This window comes from Bufo bufo, chromosome 2 (assembly GCF_905171765.1).
Source record: "Bufo bufo chromosome 2, aBufBuf1.1, whole genome shotgun sequence".
NCBI classification, from domain to species: domain Eukaryota; kingdom Metazoa; phylum Chordata; class Amphibia; order Anura; family Bufonidae; genus Bufo; species Bufo bufo.
In genome coordinates this window covers 663,487,818-663,506,325 of record NC_053390.1, presented here as the reverse complement: position 1 = coordinate 663,506,325, position 18,508 = coordinate 663,487,818, and the positions used below count along the sequence as shown (strand labels likewise).

The 18,508-nt window shown below is 41.8% G+C and overlaps 1 protein-coding gene across 1 annotated transcript in view; it reads right to left on the bottom strand.

Moving 5' to 3' along the window:
* The window catches only part of GUCY1B1 (guanylate cyclase 1 soluble subunit beta 1), a 100,139-nt gene that overhangs the window by 30,152 nt on the left and 51,479 nt on the right, over positions 1-18,508 (bottom strand). Inside the window, exons 4-7 of the mRNA XM_040418580.1 lie at positions 17,576-17,694; positions 16,539-16,736; positions 4,822-5,052; positions 4,156-4,272 (exon numbers count right to left, since the gene is read on the bottom strand). Coding sequence (XP_040274514.1) covers positions 4,156-4,272; positions 4,822-5,052; positions 16,539-16,736; positions 17,576-17,694 — 665 coding nt within the window. The remainder of the gene's footprint in view (positions 1-4,155; positions 4,273-4,821; positions 5,053-16,538; positions 16,737-17,575; positions 17,695-18,508) is intronic.

The following is an 18,508-nucleotide window of genomic DNA, read 5'->3' as shown; positions in this document are numbered from 1 at the left end:
CCACTTCATTACGGCTGCTGGGCACTAGGTGACATGTAAACATTGTACAGCAATCTTGGGTTGCTATGATCCTATGTAGTCCAAATAATATTTTGCTGTAAATTTTAAAATGTATTTTCCATTTTGTTTTTCCTGTGCGGAGATGTTTGAACTGTGGGTAAACATAACCTTATTAGGACATTTTTTCTGCTTGAAACATAGTATAAATGAGAGCTGGCTGTGAACTAGAGTGCGAACAAATTAAAATGTAAATTCATTTTTGCAAAGATTTCCCTTGGGCTCCTCAGCAACAGGCTTTTTTCTGATCATAAACATTCCTAGTTTGTAGCTAACAGAAAATTAGGAATCTTTCCAAAAGAGAAGCTCAGGTGTAGGTTCACATACAATTTCTAAATGACATTTTAAATGGATGGTTCTTGTGGTGGCATAATGCGGCTAGTCATCAAATTAAAAGGGGTATTCCAGCAAAAAAAAGGAATTCTAATAAATGCAACCTAAAAAAAACTGAAGCAACGAATAAGGGTTCATGAACACGTCCGTTGGGTGTTTAGCGGCCTGCAAATTCTGGATACGCAAAACACGGAAACCGTCCGTATGCATTCCACATGTTGTGGAACGGAAGGGCCAGCCCTTAATAGAACAGTTCTATCCTTGTCCGTTTGCAGATCAGCCATGAGGACATACAAAGAATGCACATGGAGTCATTTCCTCATTGAAATGAATGTTTCTGCATACAGGCCGAAAAAAACTGAACCGACATGGAAAAAAATACGGGGTTGGGTCAGCACAACCTGCCTGTAGGTGCACATCACTATGGCGAAATACATATACAAACGGAAAATGCAAATGTGATCGCACACTACATCCAGCACTCTGCCCTCCATGCTGGACGAGACATTGGTTTATATTTTGGCCAAAGCATAGTAAGCCACTCACCGCGTCAAGGTTGTCTCATGAGTGGTCCCTAACTCTTGTTCCTACCTGTTCATGGGCCATGACAGCCACATAAAATCCATGTGGCTGTCATGGCCCATGAACAGGTAGGAACAAGAGTTAGGGACCACTCATGAGACAACCTTGACGCGGTGAGTGGCTTACTATGCTTTGGCCAAAATATAAACCAATGTCTCGTCCAGCATGGAGGGCAGAGTGCTGGATGTAGTGTGCGATCACATTTGCATTTTCCGTTTGTATATGGAAAAAAATACACTCATATGTATGAGCTCTGATATACATTTATATGGTAAACCAGCATTTCACCTTATTTTCAATAGACTCACAGCTGGCCGAAAGCTACCGGCCAGGACTGTGACAACATTATGAGAGGGTGAGGGGAGAGAACACAGTGATATATAGGATCTAGGAATGAGCGAAGAAAGCTTCAGATCATAGATCCAAAGTTGCTTAGCTCAAAACTTTGTTTTAATGTCCCCCTTAAGGCTTTTAATATTAGGGACTGGGTCACATAGTCGTTTAGCCATTTTGAAACTTTTCTCTGTTCTACCATATATTTTCAAAAAGTTCCACAATGTCAATGGGGGATTTAAACATTCCACTATTGCCTACCAAATTTATCTACACTGACCAAAAATATAAACGCAACACTTTCGGATTTGCTCCCATTTTGCATGAGCTGAACGCAAAGATCTGAAACATTTTCTACATACTCAAAAGACCCATTACTCTCAAATATTGTTCACAAATCTGTCTAAATCTGATAGTGAGCACTTCTTCTTTGCCGAGATAATCCATCTCACCTGACAGGTGTGGCAAATCAAGGTGCTGATTAGACAGCATGAATATTGCACAGGTGTGCCTTAGACTGCCCACAATAAAAGACCACTCTGAAATGTGCACAGGTTTGCCTTACTGGGGAAGGAAGGGTCAGAAAACCAGTCAGTATCTGGTGTGGCCACCATTTGCCTCCTGCAGTGCAACACATCTCCGTCGCATAGAGTTGATCAGAATATTAGCAGGAACTGGAACACGCTGTCGTATACGCCGATCCACAGCATCCCAAACATGCTCAATGGGTGACATGTCCGGTGAGTATGCTGGCCATGCAAGAACTGGGATGTTTTCAGCTTCCAGGAATTGTGTACAGATCCTTCCAATATGGGGCCGTGCATTATCATGCTGCAACATGAGGTGATGGTCGTGGATGAATGGCACAACAATGGGCCCATACCATAACCCCAACGCCACCATGGGCCACTCGATCCACAACGTTGACGTCAGCAAACCTCACCCACACGACGCCACACACGCTGTCTGCCATATGCCCTGAAAAGTGAAAACCGGGACTCATCCATGAATAGAACGCCTCTCCAACGTGCCAGACGCCATCGAATGTGAGCATTTGCCCACTCAAATAGATTACAACGACGAACTGCAGTCAGGTCCAGACCCCGATGAGGATGACGAGCATGCAGATGAGCTTCCCTGAGATGGTTTCTGAAAGTTTGTGCAGAAATTATTTGGTTTTGCAAACCGATTGTTGCTGTAGCTGTCCGGTTGGCTGCTCTCAGATGATTATGGAGGTGAACATGCTGGATGTTGAGGTCCTGGGCTGGTGTGGTTACACGTGGTCTGCGGTTGTGAGGCCAGTTGGATGTACTGCCAAATTCTCTGAAACGCCTTTGGAGACGGCTTATGGTAGAGAAATGAACATTCATTGCACGGGCAACAGCTCTGGTAGACATTCCTGCAGTCAGCGTGCCAAATGCACGCTCCCTCAAACGTTGCGACATCTGTGGCATTGTGCTGTGTGATCAAACTGCACATTTCAGAGTGGCCTTTTATTGTGGGCAGTCTAGGGCACACCTGTGCAATATTCATGCTGTCTAATCAGCACCTTGATATGCCACACCTGTGAGGTGGGATGGATTATCTCGGCAAAGGAGAAGTGCTCACTAACATAGATTTAGACAGATTTGTGAACAATATATGAAAGTAATGGGTCTTTTGTGTATGTAGAAAATGTTTCAAATCTTTGAGTTCAGCTCATGCAAAATGGGAGCAAAACCGAAAGTATTGCGTTTATATTTTTGGTCAGTGTCATTTAACACGATTCCCTAACACAACTCGTGTTTTGTCATTCAAAGGAGTTGGCATATGCTCAGGATATGTAACTTCTTCCTAATCAATGGGCTCTGACTACCAGGACCACCATCATCCTTTAGAATGAAGTTGCTGCAGTGTTCACCAAGTGTCTCCTTTACTGATTTTCCCTGCACATAGACAACCTCTGTTTAATCAACTACATTTGTCTGATCCACCCCCCATCCCCACCCCACACACTGATCATCATATTGCTATACTGGCCACATGCCTATACATTATTGGATGGGACTACCCTTTTTAAACTAAAAAATATCTTTTCTTCTTTTGATGGATACCACATCAAAGAGTTACAACATTTTAGTGGTTATATGGTTTTTTGTCTATATTCCAGTGTTCTCCTTCATGTCACAAACAAACTAGACAATACCCCTCCTCTTCAGATATGTTTCTCTCATTTTTTCTGCTCATTTATCAAGGCTGTTGTGCTTTGTTATAGCTCTACGTCCATGAGGTATATTATACAGCCACTGTCATTATGTATAGCAGGTGATTGCCTGCTATTTATTTTCTTCTAATCTTGCTGCTTGGCTGCTTTTTAGCTCACCTTCATTAGGACACAGCTGTGATCTGTGACTACCGATTAGCTACAGTACATACTGGAAGTCTGAAGTAGTCTAAGCCACACCTCCTGTCTCCTTATTGGTTCATGCCACTGCTATCTCCCTCCTCCCTGCAGCTCTGCCTCCTCAGATAGGTTGCAGTGTGTAGGCACAAGTCTATCTCAGGCACACCTGGAAGTCTGGGTGTGATTTCCATTCCAGTAAGGACAGAAGGGTTATGTATAGAAGGCTGAATTGCCAATGATTTCTCTACATGTGCAGAGGTAAGTGCGCATTAGTAAGCTGGAACCTTAAGGGCAGGTTACCGGTTACACTTTTTTTGTCATGTTTTTGATTCACGAATCCTTACTTTCTCATGCAATGCAGCATTCTCATATTCAACATGTTGACTGATTGAACTTAACTCTGTACATTTTCAGAGATTCACAGTGAAGAATATATGTGCACCCATATCTCCACTATTCACTCTTACCTTACTTCTCAGGACAAACACAGTGTTGATGTGAGACAGGATTCCATGGAAGCTAATGTCAATATGGGGTCGTACCAAGGAGAATACTGACAGCAGGTTACAGTTTCCAGGCTGGAGCTATACATTTCAGAGGAAAGGAACATTAATATGGATGATCTGTGTTATACATAGAAGAAAGGTATGACAAATCAGCCTAGAGAAAATGCCACAAATAAAACAATTGGTCAAGTATTACAAACTGTTCCTCCAACTAAACCATGTAAGAATTGTCTAACCTATACGCCCCTATTTGTCTTCTATGAAAGGACGCTAGACTGGATCATGGAGTATTTACAATGTGAGAGACTAGTGTACTCTACTTGCAGAAATTTGGTGACTACACGTGTACGTCTGTTGTATCTGCTCTAAGAATCTAGGGCTATTAGCTGGCAGGAAAAAACAGCCTATCGTTACTTGGCAGCTTGTATCTAACTAATAACAGGAAGCAATCCTAGCAGAGAAAACAAGGCCAGCATTCCCAAAGGAAAGGTTTAAGAATGTTCTTCATGTTCTCTTTTCTGGTATGTATTCCCACTATTAGTTAAAACTGATAAACTAAAATCTGACCCATTGCATGTTATTACGGCTCAACTAAATGTTAAAATGGCATTAAAGATAGATAGATACCTGGGGAAGAACTCTGTAGATGGCATTTCCACACTGGGTGACAACAAGATCTCTGTCAAACATTATATGAAAAGGGAACGCCTTGCAGAACGTGTAAGGACTGATACGGGATTCTTGAGTTCCATTTTCCTCAAATCTGTCCAGGTCTTCATAAAAGTCTTCCTCTTTGGAATCCTTTTCTTCTATCAAGAATTGTGTGTGGTCAAACTCCTCATTTCTTTGTTGAATGACCTTAATAAAACATCAAAAAGTAGACACATTTTGATGTTTTATATTACATGCGCATAATGAAAAATATTAAAATTCCAGATAATGGAAGTTACGCATAAATTTGCATGAGAGGCCTAGTTTAGAAATCGGGGGATACTATATCTCCTTATGGAGAGCGCCTAATTGGCAGAAATCCCAGAAATCCAGAGCAGCATTGCCTGGCCTATAAGACTCCTCTTATAGGGGATATAGAAGTAGCAGTTGTATAATATATATTTGTCTTTTCAATTTGTGTATTATATAACCTTATGTGCTCCATGGCTCATGACTCTGTGTTGCCTCTTCACTTCTTGGAGCAGGGCATGTTAGTAGTTTCAAACATACACTAAAGACTACAAATCCCATGATGCCCCATGCAAAGTTTGGGAACATGCGCTGTTTAAGCAATGAGCCCACTGGTTACTTACTGGGCATATGTCTCAACAGTGACATAAGCTCATTTGCTCAGATTAGTAACCCAGTCTAATGTACTGCGCATTACTGTTGATGTGCCATACATTGGGGGAATTACTTTGAATAGGAACCCCAAGTGATGGGTGTAAATGATGTCCCATGATCATTTGACCAAAAACAGAAGTTGTTTAAAGGGGTTATCCTATGAGCAATGTAAAAAATGAAAATCAGACATCATATAATACATTTAAATCTCTTTCTAAAGCTAGAAGCGGCTGTGTACCGCACATGGATACAGAGATCTCCCCATTCATTGCTCTGCTAGATTTATATTAAGCTGAAAGCTCAAGGGGAGTGTCTTTTCTGCTGCAGCTGAGCGGGCGTGTCCATGCTCTCCCTATCACAGCTCAGGAGACAGTTGAAGGATGAAACTGAGCATGTGCAGCCTTCCCAGTAAGTAGGTCAAAGGAATAAGAAAAAAAAAAAACAGCAGGTGGCGCTATACAGATACATTTTATTTAATATCTCACTGGCTATACAAAATTTTTAATTACGTGCAATTACAAATGTATTCAGATCCAGGTGCTTCTTTAAAAATTGTTGAATATTTTTCCCAGGTCAAACCCCTTAACCACCTCCCGACCGCCTAACGCACGGATGCGTCCGGAAGGTGGTTGATTCATTCCTCCTGGACGCATCCATGCGTCATCTCGCGAGACGCGATATTTCCTGTGAACGCGCGCACACAGGCGCGCGCGCTCACAGGAACAGAAGGTAAGAGAGTGGATCTCCAGCCTGCCAGCGGCGATCGTTCGCTGGCAGGCTGGAGATGTGATTTTTTTAAATCCTAACAGGTATATTAGACGCTGTTATGATAACAGCGTCTAATATACCTGCTACCTGGTCCTCTGGTGGTCCCCTTTGTTTGGATCGACCACCAGAGGACACAGGTAGCTCAGTAAAGTAGCACCAACCACCACTACACTACACCCCCCCGTCACTTATTAACCCCTTATTCACCCCTGATCACCCCAGATCACCCCATATAGACTCCCTGATCACCCCCCTGTCATTGATCACCCCCCTGTCATTGATAACCCCCTGTAAGGCTCCATTCAGAGGTCCGTATGAATTTTACGGATCCACTGATAGATGGATCTGATCCGCAAAACACATACGGACGTCTGAATGGAGCCTTACAGGGGAGTGATCAATGATGGAGGTGATCACCCCATATAGACTCCCTGATCACCCCCTGTCATTGATAACCCCCTGTAAGGCTCCATTCAGAGGTCCGTATGAATTTTACGGATCCACTGATAGATGGATCGGATCCGCAAAACACTTACGGACGTCTGAATGAAGCCTTACAGGGGAGTGATCAATGACTGTGGTGATCACCCCATATAGACTCCCTGATCACCCCCCTGTCATTGATCACCCCCCTGTCATTGATCACCCCCCTGTAAGGCTGCATTCAGACGTCCGTATGAATTTTACGGATCCACTGATAAATGGATCGGATCCGCAAAACACATACGGACGTCTGAATGGAGCCTTACAGGGGAGTGATCAATGACTGTGGTGATCACCCCATATAGACTCCCTGATCACCCCCCTGTAATTGATCACCCCCCTGTCATTGATCACCCCCCTGTAAGGCTGCATTCAGACATCCGTATGAATTTTACGGATCCACTGATAGATGGATCGGATCCGCAAAACACATACGGACGTCTGAATGGAGCCTTACAGAGGAGTGATCAATGACGGAGGTGATCACCCCATATAGACTCCCTGATCACCCCCCTGTCATTGATCACCCCCCTGTCAGGCTGCATTCAGATGTCCGTATGATTTTTACGGATCCACTGATACATGGATCGGATTCGCAAAACACATACGGACATCTGAATGGAGCCTTATATGGGGGTGATCAATGACAGGGAGGTGATCACCCCATATAGACTCCCTGATCACCCCCCTGTCATTGATCACCCCCCTGTCATTGATCACCCCCCTGTCAGGCTGCATTCAGATGTCCGTATGATTTTTACGGATCCACTGATACATGGATCGGATCCGCAAAACACGGACATCTGAATGGAGCCTTATAGGGGGGTGATCAATGACAGTGGGGTGATCACCCCATATAGACTCCCTGATCACCCCCCTGTCATTGATCACCCCCCTGTCATTGATCACCCCCCTGTCATTGATCACCCCCCTGTAAGGCTCCATTCAGACATTTTTTTGGCCCAAGTTAGCGGAAATATATATTTTTTTTCTTACAAAGTCTCATATTCCACTAACTTGTGTCAAAAAATAAAATCTCATATGAACTCACCATACCCCTAACGGAATTCAAATGCGTAAAAATTTTTAGACATTTATATTCCAGACTTCTTCTCACGCTTTAGGGCCCCTAGAATGCCAGGGCAGTATAAATACCCCACGTGTGACCCCATTTCGGAAAGAAGACACCCCAAGGTATTCCGTGAGGGGCATATTGAGTCCATGAAAGATTGAAATTTTTGTCCCAAGTTAGCGGAAAGGGAGACTTTGTGAGAAAAAAATAAAAAATATCAATTTCCGCTAACTTGTGCCAAAAAAAAAAAAATTCGATGAACTCGCCATGCCCCTCATTGAATACCTTGGGGTGTCTTCTTTCCAAAATGGGGTCACATGTGGGGTATTTATACTGCCCTAGCATTTTAGGGGCCCCAAAGCGTGAGAAGAAGTCTGGTATCCAAATGTCTAAAAATGCCCTCCTAAAAGGAATTTGGGCACCTTTGCGCATCTAGGCTGCAAAAAAGTGTCACACATCTGGTATCGCCGTACTCAGGAGAAGTTGGGGAATGTGTTTTGGGGTGTCATTTTACATATACCCATGCTGGGTGAGAGAAATATCTTGGTCAAATGCCAACTTTGTATAAAAAAATGGGAAAAGTTGACCCCAATTTGGAAAGAAGACACCCCAAGGTATTCCGTGAGGGGCATGGCGAGTTCCTAGAATTTTTTATTTTTTTGTCACAAGTTAGTGGAAAATGATGATTTTTTTTTTTTTCTTACAAAGTCTCATATTCCACTAACTTGTGACAAAAAATAAAAACTTCCATGAACTCACTATGCCCATCAGCGAATACCTTGGGGTGTCTTCTTTCCAAAATGGGGTCACTTGTGGGGTAGTTATACTGCCCTGGCATTCTAGGGGCCCAAATGTGTGGTAAGGAGTTTGAAATCAAATTCTGTAAAAATGGCCGGTGAAATCCGAAAGGTGCCCTTTGGAATGTGGGCCCCTTTGCCCACCTAGGCTGCAAAAAAGTGCCACACATGTGGTATCTCCGTATTCAGGAGAAGTTGGGGAATGTGTTTTGGGGTGTCATTTTACATATACCCATGCTGGGTGAGAGAAATATCTTGGCAAAAGACAACTTTGTATAAAAAAATGGGAAAAGTTGTCTTTTGCCAAGATATTTCTCTCACCCAGCATGGGTATATGTAAAATGACACCCCAAAACACATTCCCCAACTTCTCCTGAATACGGAGATACCACATGTGTGACACTTTTTTGCAGCCTAGGTGGGCAAAGGGGCCCACATTCCAAAGAGCACCTTTCGGATTTCACCGGCCATTTTTTACAGAATTTGATTTTAAACTCCTTACCACACATTTGGGCCCCTAGAATGCCAGGGCAGTATAACTACCCCACAAGTGACCCCATTTTGGAAAGAAGACACCCCAAGGTATTCCGTGAGGGGCATGGCAAGTTCCACTAACTTGTGACAAAAAATAAAAACTTCCATGAACTCACTATGCCCATCAGCGAATACCTTGGGGTGTCTTCTTTCCAAAATGGGGTCACAACTGAAAGTGAAAAATGTCATTTTTTTGCAAAAAAATCGTTAAATTTCGATTAATAACAAAAAAAGTAAAAATGTCAGCAGCAATGAAATACCACCAAATGAAAGCTCTATTAGTGAGAAGAAAAGGAGGTAAAATTCATTTGGGTGGTAAGTTGCATGACCGAGCAATAAACGATGAAAGTAGTGTAGGTCAGAAGTGTAAAAAGTGGCCTGGTCTTTCAGGGTGTTTAACCTCTTAAGGACATAGGGCGTACAGGTACGCCCTTGTGCCCTGGTACTTAAGGACACAGGGCGTACATGTACGCCCTGTGTATTTTCGATCACTGCCGTGCGGCTGGCAGTGATCGGAACCCGGTGCCTGCTCAAATCATTGAGCAGGCACCTAGGCTAAATGCGCGGGGGGGTCCCGTGACCCCCCCATGTCGGCGATCGCGGCAAACCGCAGGTCAATTCAGACCTGCGGTTTGCTGCGATTTCTGCAGTTTCTGGTCCCCCGCCCGCCTTCCCTTGTATAATCGTTGGTTTCTAGTGGGTATACCAGGGTGCCAGCACATTGCTGGCACCCTGGTATAAACGGCTGACATCTGCGATGTGATGTCAGCCGTTTAACCCTTTCCATACAGCGGTCCGTACGGACCGCTGTATGGAAAAGGTTAACAGCGCAGGGAGCTCCCTCCCTCTCCCATCGGGGGGCTGCTGTGCCTTTGCAGCCCCCCGATGGAGAGGGAGAGAGCCCCCAGACAGCCCCCCGAGAGATCCCCTCCTTACCCTTCCCCGTCTGCGAAGTTCTGACCAGAACTGAGCAGACGGGGAAGGTTCCCATGGCAACAGGACGCCTCTCAGGCGTCCTGCTGCCCATGGTGCTGAACAGATCTGTGCTGAAAGGCATAGATCTGTTCAGTGTAAGTAAAATACAGTGCAGTACAATATATATTGTTCTGTACTGTATTATACAGACATCAGACCCACTGGATCTTCAAGAACCAAGTGGGTCTGGGTCAAAAAAAAGTGAATAAAAGTGAAAAAAAAGTAAAAATCAAAAAACACATTTATCACTGATAAAAAATGAAAAAAATAAAATTCCCTACACATGTTTGGTATCGCCGCGTCCGTAACGACCTGATCTATAAAACGGTCATGTTACTTTACCCGAACGGTGAACACCATAAAAATAAAAAATAAAAAACTATGATGAAATTGAAATTTTGCCCACCTTACTTCCCAAAAAAGGTAATAAAAGTGATCAAAAAAGTCGCATGTACGCCAAAATTGTAACAATCAAACCGTCATCTCATCCCGCAAAAATCATACCCTACCCAAGATAATCGCCCAAAAACTGAAAAAACTATGGCTCTTAGACTATGGAAACACTAAAACATGATTTTTTTGGTTTCAAAAATGAAATCATTGTGTAAAACTTACATAAATAAAAAAAAAGTATACATATTAGGTATCGCCGCGTCCGTATCGCCCGGCTCTATAAAAATATCACATGATATAACCCCTCAGATGACCACCGTAAAAAAATAAAAATAAAAACGGTGTAAAAAAAAGCCATTTTTTGTCATCTTACGTCACAAAAAGTGTAATAGCAAGCAATCAAAAAGTCATATGCACCCCAAAATAGATGCCAATCAAACCGTCATCTCATCCCGCAAAAAATGAGACCCTACTTAAGATAATCGCCCAAAAACTGAAAAAACTATGGCTCTTAGACTATGGAGACACTAAAACATTTTTTTAGTTTTAAAAATGAAATCATTGTGTAAAACTTACATAAATAAAAAAAATTGTATACATATTAGGTATCGCCGCGTCCGTGACAACCTGCTCTATAAAATTACCACATGATCTAACCTGTCAGATGAATGTTGTAAATAACAAAAAAAAAACGGTGCCAAAAAAGGTATTTCTTGTTACCTTGCCGCACAAAAAGTGTAATATAGAGCAACCAAAAATCATATGTACCCTAAACTAGTACCAACAATACTGCCACCCTATCCCGTAGTTTCTAAAATGGGGTCACTTTTTTGGAGTTTATACTCTAGGGGTGCATCAGGGGGGCTTCAAATGGGACATGGTGTAAAAAAAAACTGTCCAGCAAAACCTGCCTTCCAAAAACCGTATGGCATTCCTTTCCTTCTGCACCCTGCCGTGTGCCCGTACAGCGGTTTACGACCACATATGGGGTGTTTCTGTAAACTACAGAATCAGGGCCATAAATATTGAGTTTGGTTTGGCTGTTAACCCTTGCTTTGTAACTGGAAAAAAAATATAAAAATGGAAAATCTGCCAAAAATGTGAAATTTTGAAATTGTATCTCTATTTTCCATTAAATCTTGTGCAACACCTAAAGGGTTAACAAAATTTGTAAAATCAGTTTTGAATACCTTTAGGGGTGTAGTTTCTTAGATGGGGTCACTTTTATGGAGTTTATAATCTAGGGGTGCATCAGGGGGGCTTCAAATGGGACATGGTGCCAAAAAAACAGTCCAGCAAAATCAGCCCTCCAAAAACCAAACGGCGCACCTTTCACTCTACGCCCCGCTGTGTGCCCGTACAGTAGTTTACGGCCACATATGGGGTGTTTCTGTAAACAGCAGAGTCAGGGCAATAAAGATACAGTCTTGTTTGGCTGTTAACCCTTGCTTTGTTAGTGGAAAAAATGGGTTAAAATGGAAAATTAGGCAAAAAAATGAAATTCTCAAATTTCATCGCCATTTGCCAATAACTCTTGTGCAACACCTAAAGGGTTAACGACGTATGTAAAATCAGTTTTGAATACCTTGAGGGGTGTAGTTTCTTAGATGGGGTCACTTTTAGGGAGTTTCTCCTCTAGGGGTGCATCAGGGGGCTTCAAATGGGACATGGTGTAAATAAACCAGTCCATAAAAATCAGCCTTCCAAAAACCATACGGCGCACCTTTCCCTCTACGCCCCGCTATGTGGCCGTACAGTAGTTTACGGCCACATATTGGGTGTTTCTGTAAACGGCAGAGTCAGGGCAATAAAGATACAGTCTTGTTTGGCTGTTAACCCTTGGTTTGTTAGTGAAAAAAATTGGTTAAAATGAAAAATTAGACAAAAAAATTAAATTCTCAAATTTCCTCCCCATTTGCCAATAACTCTTGTGCAACACCTAAAGGGTTAACAACGTATGCAAAATCAGTTTTGAATAACTTGAGGGGTGTAGTTTCTTAGATGGGGTCATTTTTGGGTGGTTTCTATAATGTAAGCCTCGCAAAGTGACTTGAGACCTGAACTGATCCCTAAAAATTGAGTTTTTGTAAATTTCTGAAAAATTTCAAGATTTGCTTCTAAACTTCTAAGCCTTATAACATCCCCAAAAAATAAAATATCATTCCCAAAACAATTCAAACATGAAGTAGACATATGGGGAATGTAAAGTCATCACAATTTTTGGGGGTATTACTATGTATTACAGAAGTAGAGAAACTGAAACTTTGAAATTTGCAAATTTTTCCAAATTTTTGTTAAATTAGGTATTTTTTGGTGCAAAAAAAATTTTTTTTTTGACTCCATTTTACCAGTGTCATGAATTACAATATGTGACGAAAAAACAATCTCAGAACGGCCTGGATAAGTCAAAGCGTTTTAAAGTTATCAGCATTTAAAGGGACTCTGGTCAGATTTTCAAAAAATGGCCTGGTCCTAAGGTGTAAAAAGGCTGTGTCCTTAAGGGGTTAAGCTATGGGGGCTGAGGTGGTTAATGAGACCAAACAGTGAAGTGAGTCAATTTAAAAGTTTACTTTATTGCAGTTTAAAATTAAATGCTTACACATTTTGGAAAACTACTTTAAAATGTGCTGAAAGGGTTCAACATAAATCCCTTTCTTAAAAATAAAAGGGAATCAGTTCTGGACTATCAATTAACTGAAGAATAGTAGAGTCTAAGGCTTGTCATACACATAACATAGCTTATTTGGCTGACAGCCATCACTCCTGATGATCCCCTCATACACGTCTGCTTGGCTCAGCCAAGTAAGCATGTCTTCTCAGTAGGAAGGAGAGATGACACCTCTACCAGACTCCCAACTGTGGTTTATCTGCCCTCCCCCCCAAAAACGGATCTCCTCTGACATCTGCTGTTGGCGGAGGTCCTGATGCACACTAGATGGCTCGGCTGACAGATGTTTAATGTGTATGGCGAGCTTTAAGCTACAAGTTGCTGACATTGAAAGGGTTGTCACAACTGTGTGGCCCCTTCTTACCATGAAGCTGTAACAGGGGCATAGCTATAGGGGTTGCAGAAGTAGCAAATTGACACCTGGATCCTAGGGCCTGAGGGGACCCAGAAGCTGTGTAAGAAGATGACAATATTATAAATGGCACATGGTAAGTGGGGGAACTGTTACTGTGCATTTTGGCATGGGAGCTGTGTGCAGCCGATGCAAGGGAAACGTAGTATTGCCTAGTGGCCATAATGAGTGCAACAGCAAAAGTTACTCTTTGCTGCACTCAGATGTCCATATATTCCCTGACAGGCATACAGAAAAGGGTTATCTCACTAAATTCTAACTATCTCACATTGCTCAGCTTAATGGTCATATTTTCCCATCTTCCCATAGCCAAATCATACTCATTTCGTCCATGGGAGCAACAGTAAAGCAGACAGAAATGACAGCAGAATTACGACACTGCTAAAACCAAACCTTAGGTGTTGTATTGCAGCTCCAAGACATTTCCAAAATATACCAACTGATTTCCTCATGTATGACTGTATTGTATCTTTAACAACTGCTTTAATGGGCATTTTCAGAAGATGGAAGACAGACTATGAGAATGACTGTAGGGTACTATAAACGTATTCGCTCTTTCAATGGCAATAAAAGCTCCAAGCACAAAATGACAATAATAACCTAAGCAGCAGAACAGCAATGTGATCGTACCGACAGCTGTTTCGAGTATGACACCTCAGTGAAGTAACACATCAACAGTCACGTCAGTAACAGCTGTCTGTGGTTAAGATCCACTCTTCAAGTACATGCTTAGTCTTCATGTATTAATATTCATTATGCTGATTATGTCAGATGCTACTCTACATTTATTTCCATGATTTTATGCAAAGGCTCCGCTATTTTTTATTAGCCTGTATTTTATGTTTCAATCATGGAACCAGGTCAACTAACAATATTTAAGGCAATTAATTCTGTGCAATGCTCAACCATGTAAATTCTGAATGAATATAAGCATATTCCTCCCAAGTTAGGAGACTACTTAAGAGAAAAACACTCTGGAATAGTAATGAAGTAATAAAAGTGTGACTGATGGTATATAAAGCAGATGCCCAAGCAGTTCTAAAAATATTTTTATTAACTGCAAATTTTTAATTTGATGAAGAGCCTCCTAATGCTGGAGAAGATGTCAAGCATAATTACTAAAATATTAGTAGGTTAGATGTCATTTCTTGAAATTATTCTATGCTGTACATGAAGAGGTTTCCCCACTATAGGTGTCACAGACTTTCCCGCGATCGGTGGCAGGAGATCGGTGAGACTGGCAACACGTGGTTTGATCTGACATGTTTTTCGTTTGGATCAAATGACGTCTGTTGTTTCTGGTGCTTGCCACACCTTCTTTGCCCAGGTGTGGCTATTGTGGTCATTTAACCATCTCTATTGTTGTTTCTCCTACTATGCTATGCAGTTTATAGCTTCAGTTTTGGTTGTGAATAGCTGGTGTGTGGATCTTGGCTGAGTTCCTGGTGGTGCCATAGCCATTTGAAGTTAAGTGTTTTCTTTCCCTTTTGTATTTTGTTTGGGTTATTTTGTGTGTTGCATTTCCCTGTCATTTGTATTAAGGCCTGAGGGAGACTCCTGTTCGTCCTTTCTTTTGGAGGAACAGGTTGTCTCAGTCCTGACATTAGTACCAGGGTCCTATAGGGTGAGTTAGGACATCAGGTATTCCTGTGTATGAACTCACCTACCTCTGGGGTCTGTTCATACTGGTAGTTATTCAGGACTTTGATTAGGGTTTTACTAGGAGGTGTCCATCTCCTTTCCTTAGTTTCCAGACCTTATTCCCCCACCCCTTTCCCTCCTATGTTTGGTGTTGTGTTTCTCTCCCACACCCAAACATGACAATAGGATAAGATAACTATGACATGCCTTCACTTTCACACTGGTGGAGGCCTGACTGCTGGAAGCTGACCAATCCTCAAAATGAAGAGGTTGCAATTCTAGGGTACTACATATGCAGGTCATTGAGAGGCATTTACGAATGTCTTTACGCCCCAATAGTGGTGTAAAAAAGTAGCAAATTATGGATTAAACCATATGTGCAGAATAATTTAAAACCTTTGAATTGGTGAGAAAAGAAGCGGGGCTTAGTAAAAAAAGGTGGGGCTTAGCACGGCCCACCAGATTTAATATAACATGCCAGAAACTTGCATAAGTTATGGCTGAAGTCTATGCCAGCCCCTGGCTGGTGTAGACTTCAGTTTCTGCTGCACAGACTGCCAGAGATGCACCTAATTTATTAAGAGGCAAATTAGGCGCATCTCATTCCAGCACAAAGGGATCAAGACGGGTGTATGTGAACGCCAGTCTTTATAAATGTCCCTCATTGTGGCTTGGGACAAAGCTCTCGTGTTTGTTGGAACAAATAATTAATCTCATTTAGCAGGGAAGAAATTCCTCACCTCCATCAGTGAGGATTATCCTTCTAGAAATGTCCTTTAAATCCCCAGGAACGGCTCCTCAAACCACCATTTGTAAAGGCAAAAACTGAAGTTACACGGACAATTCAATTATAATACTGATCCACCAATGTATCACAATTTGCCAGTGTATCAGTTTATAGAGTTCACATGAACAGCAGCGTTGGCGCCAGATTATCCAGAACAATAGGAATACATTAAGGCACTGAATCAGGGCTAGCTATTGGGTGAGCAAACCTTTCTTGGCATTTCCATTATGTTGAGCTGGAAAAGGGAGTAATGGTTCTTTTTTATTTTTAACATTTTCTATGACGGTTTAAAAGAAAAACACACTTTAAGCTTGGCTTACATGTTCACACAGTACTCTGTAAGAAATACAGTATATGAGTTGGCTATCCAGTAGTGCTACTCCCGTGTACAAGCCATACTGCATTACGAGGCTGGATAGCCCAAAGGTGACGCTGTCGGAATAAAGAAAAACATGATAAGTCGGAACGTGAAAACTCACCTTCATATCTATTTCTGTTCCATGGATCTGCTGCGCCACTGTCTTGGTGATCCCAATAACAATATCTTGAAGTCCTTCTCTCTCTGAATAGTAGTGTAATATAAGTCCTTTCCCCTTTTCTGCATCTGTACATCTAAATGATGGAGCACGCATACCTGGATAGATGGTACCCAAGTGATCGTGCAGAGCATCTAGGTTCTAAAAATGTAAAAAGAATGGTCAAATGAGATTTATTAAAATAAATTCTCCTCTTACCACAACAAATAATGCATAAGAATATCTATAAATGGAGGACTGTTCAGTGATTGGTGGATTATCATAAGGGAAATCAGGTCCATTTCCTCTTGGCACCCACTGGTAGCACAGCTGTTTTTATTGTGCAGTGTAGGAATTTAAATATCACTTATTCTATGGTCAATAAATGTTCATGTGATCTATTCCTAGGGTGACCGTCCATGAGGCAGGTGGGCGCTAAAATTGATCTGTACAGACCAAGAAAAGGGATTTATTATTAGACAGTGGACAATGTGAAAACGACAGGTTTTATTTTTTTTAAACCTACAAATTACATATAAAATCAATAAAAAATTCCTTAAACTTTTGCACATAACATAAAAACTAGATTTAAACAACAGGTCCTTATCTGATGAGATATCTCGCTTTAAGGAGAACAGAGATCTGCCAAGTAGAATACCACAACAATCCTACCACAGCATTTCATTTGCTGTTATAGTGTATCCTGGATGCCGCTATTCATTCTTCTCACATTTCAGCTTAATTGATTTCCTTTTTAGTTTGCAACCCTTAAAAGCTCACTTGAGACTTCTTCACTGATCCGAGAGTCATTGACTGTCATCTTGTTTTTCATAACCGTTATTGATTTTTTTTAACGTCTCAGAAATAACATGGTTTATCTATATATGTGTGTGTGCGTGTTTTAGTATTCGTGGTCACAGCAAGTGCCAGAAAAATGATTATCTGCTGTAATTTATAACTTTCCGTTGAGCTTTTTTGTGTGCAACAAAACAGGAACTGACCTGCAAGAACTCTCTGACATTGGATCCAAGTACCCGTAGAATTGTGTCATATCCAGATTCTTGGCAAAAAACAAAAAACATATTGCCAAACATTTGGAGAATATCGCTGGCATTTAGATCTGTAGAACAAAAAAATAAATAAAAATAAAGCTTGATTTATAGTGTACACAGGACAGTTTAGGATTATGGGAAAAGAAACATATAGCACAATTCAAACCTATGAGATACATTTGCCAAAGATGGTACAAAAATCCCTAAGTAGAAACAGGTATGAGACACTAGGAAAAAATAAATCTAAAAAATAGATCACAATTATTACAACAGTCTAGAAAATACAGGCAGAATACCTGTTACCTTCAGCACTAGTCAGGGCCGGTTCTGCTGCCTGAGGTGAAAAATAAAATGGCGCCCCCTCTTCCACCTCCCTCAGTGCTTTGTGGCTAGGGGCAGGGGAGCACCTAGCCTTTCTGCTGCCTGAGGTAAAAATTGAAACGTCACCCACATGCCAAACTTTCAACCTAATCCATTCCCTCCAGATCGGCATGGGTCCAACACCTGGCAACCCCTCCAATCAGCTGTTTGAAGAGAGGGCAGCGCTCACATGAGAGCTGCTTTCTCTGCTCTGTTTACCTGCTCACCGCAGCATTTGCAGTGATGAGCAGGTAAACAGACCAGAGAAGGCAGTGCTCGTTAGAAAAAAAATAAAAAAAGGAGACAACCCCTTTAAAGACATACATAGAAAACAGTACATACAGCCCTACAGAACGTACAGGGTAATACAGTTCACATACCTCTTACATCCAGTGACGTCTCCTCTCTGATGTACATGTTCTCTTTCTTCATCTTCTCCATTCAGACCAGACCACCATGATGATTTCTTTCAGCCATCCCTTCTCTCTGCAGAGTTTGACAAACAGACATCTTAGTTTCCTA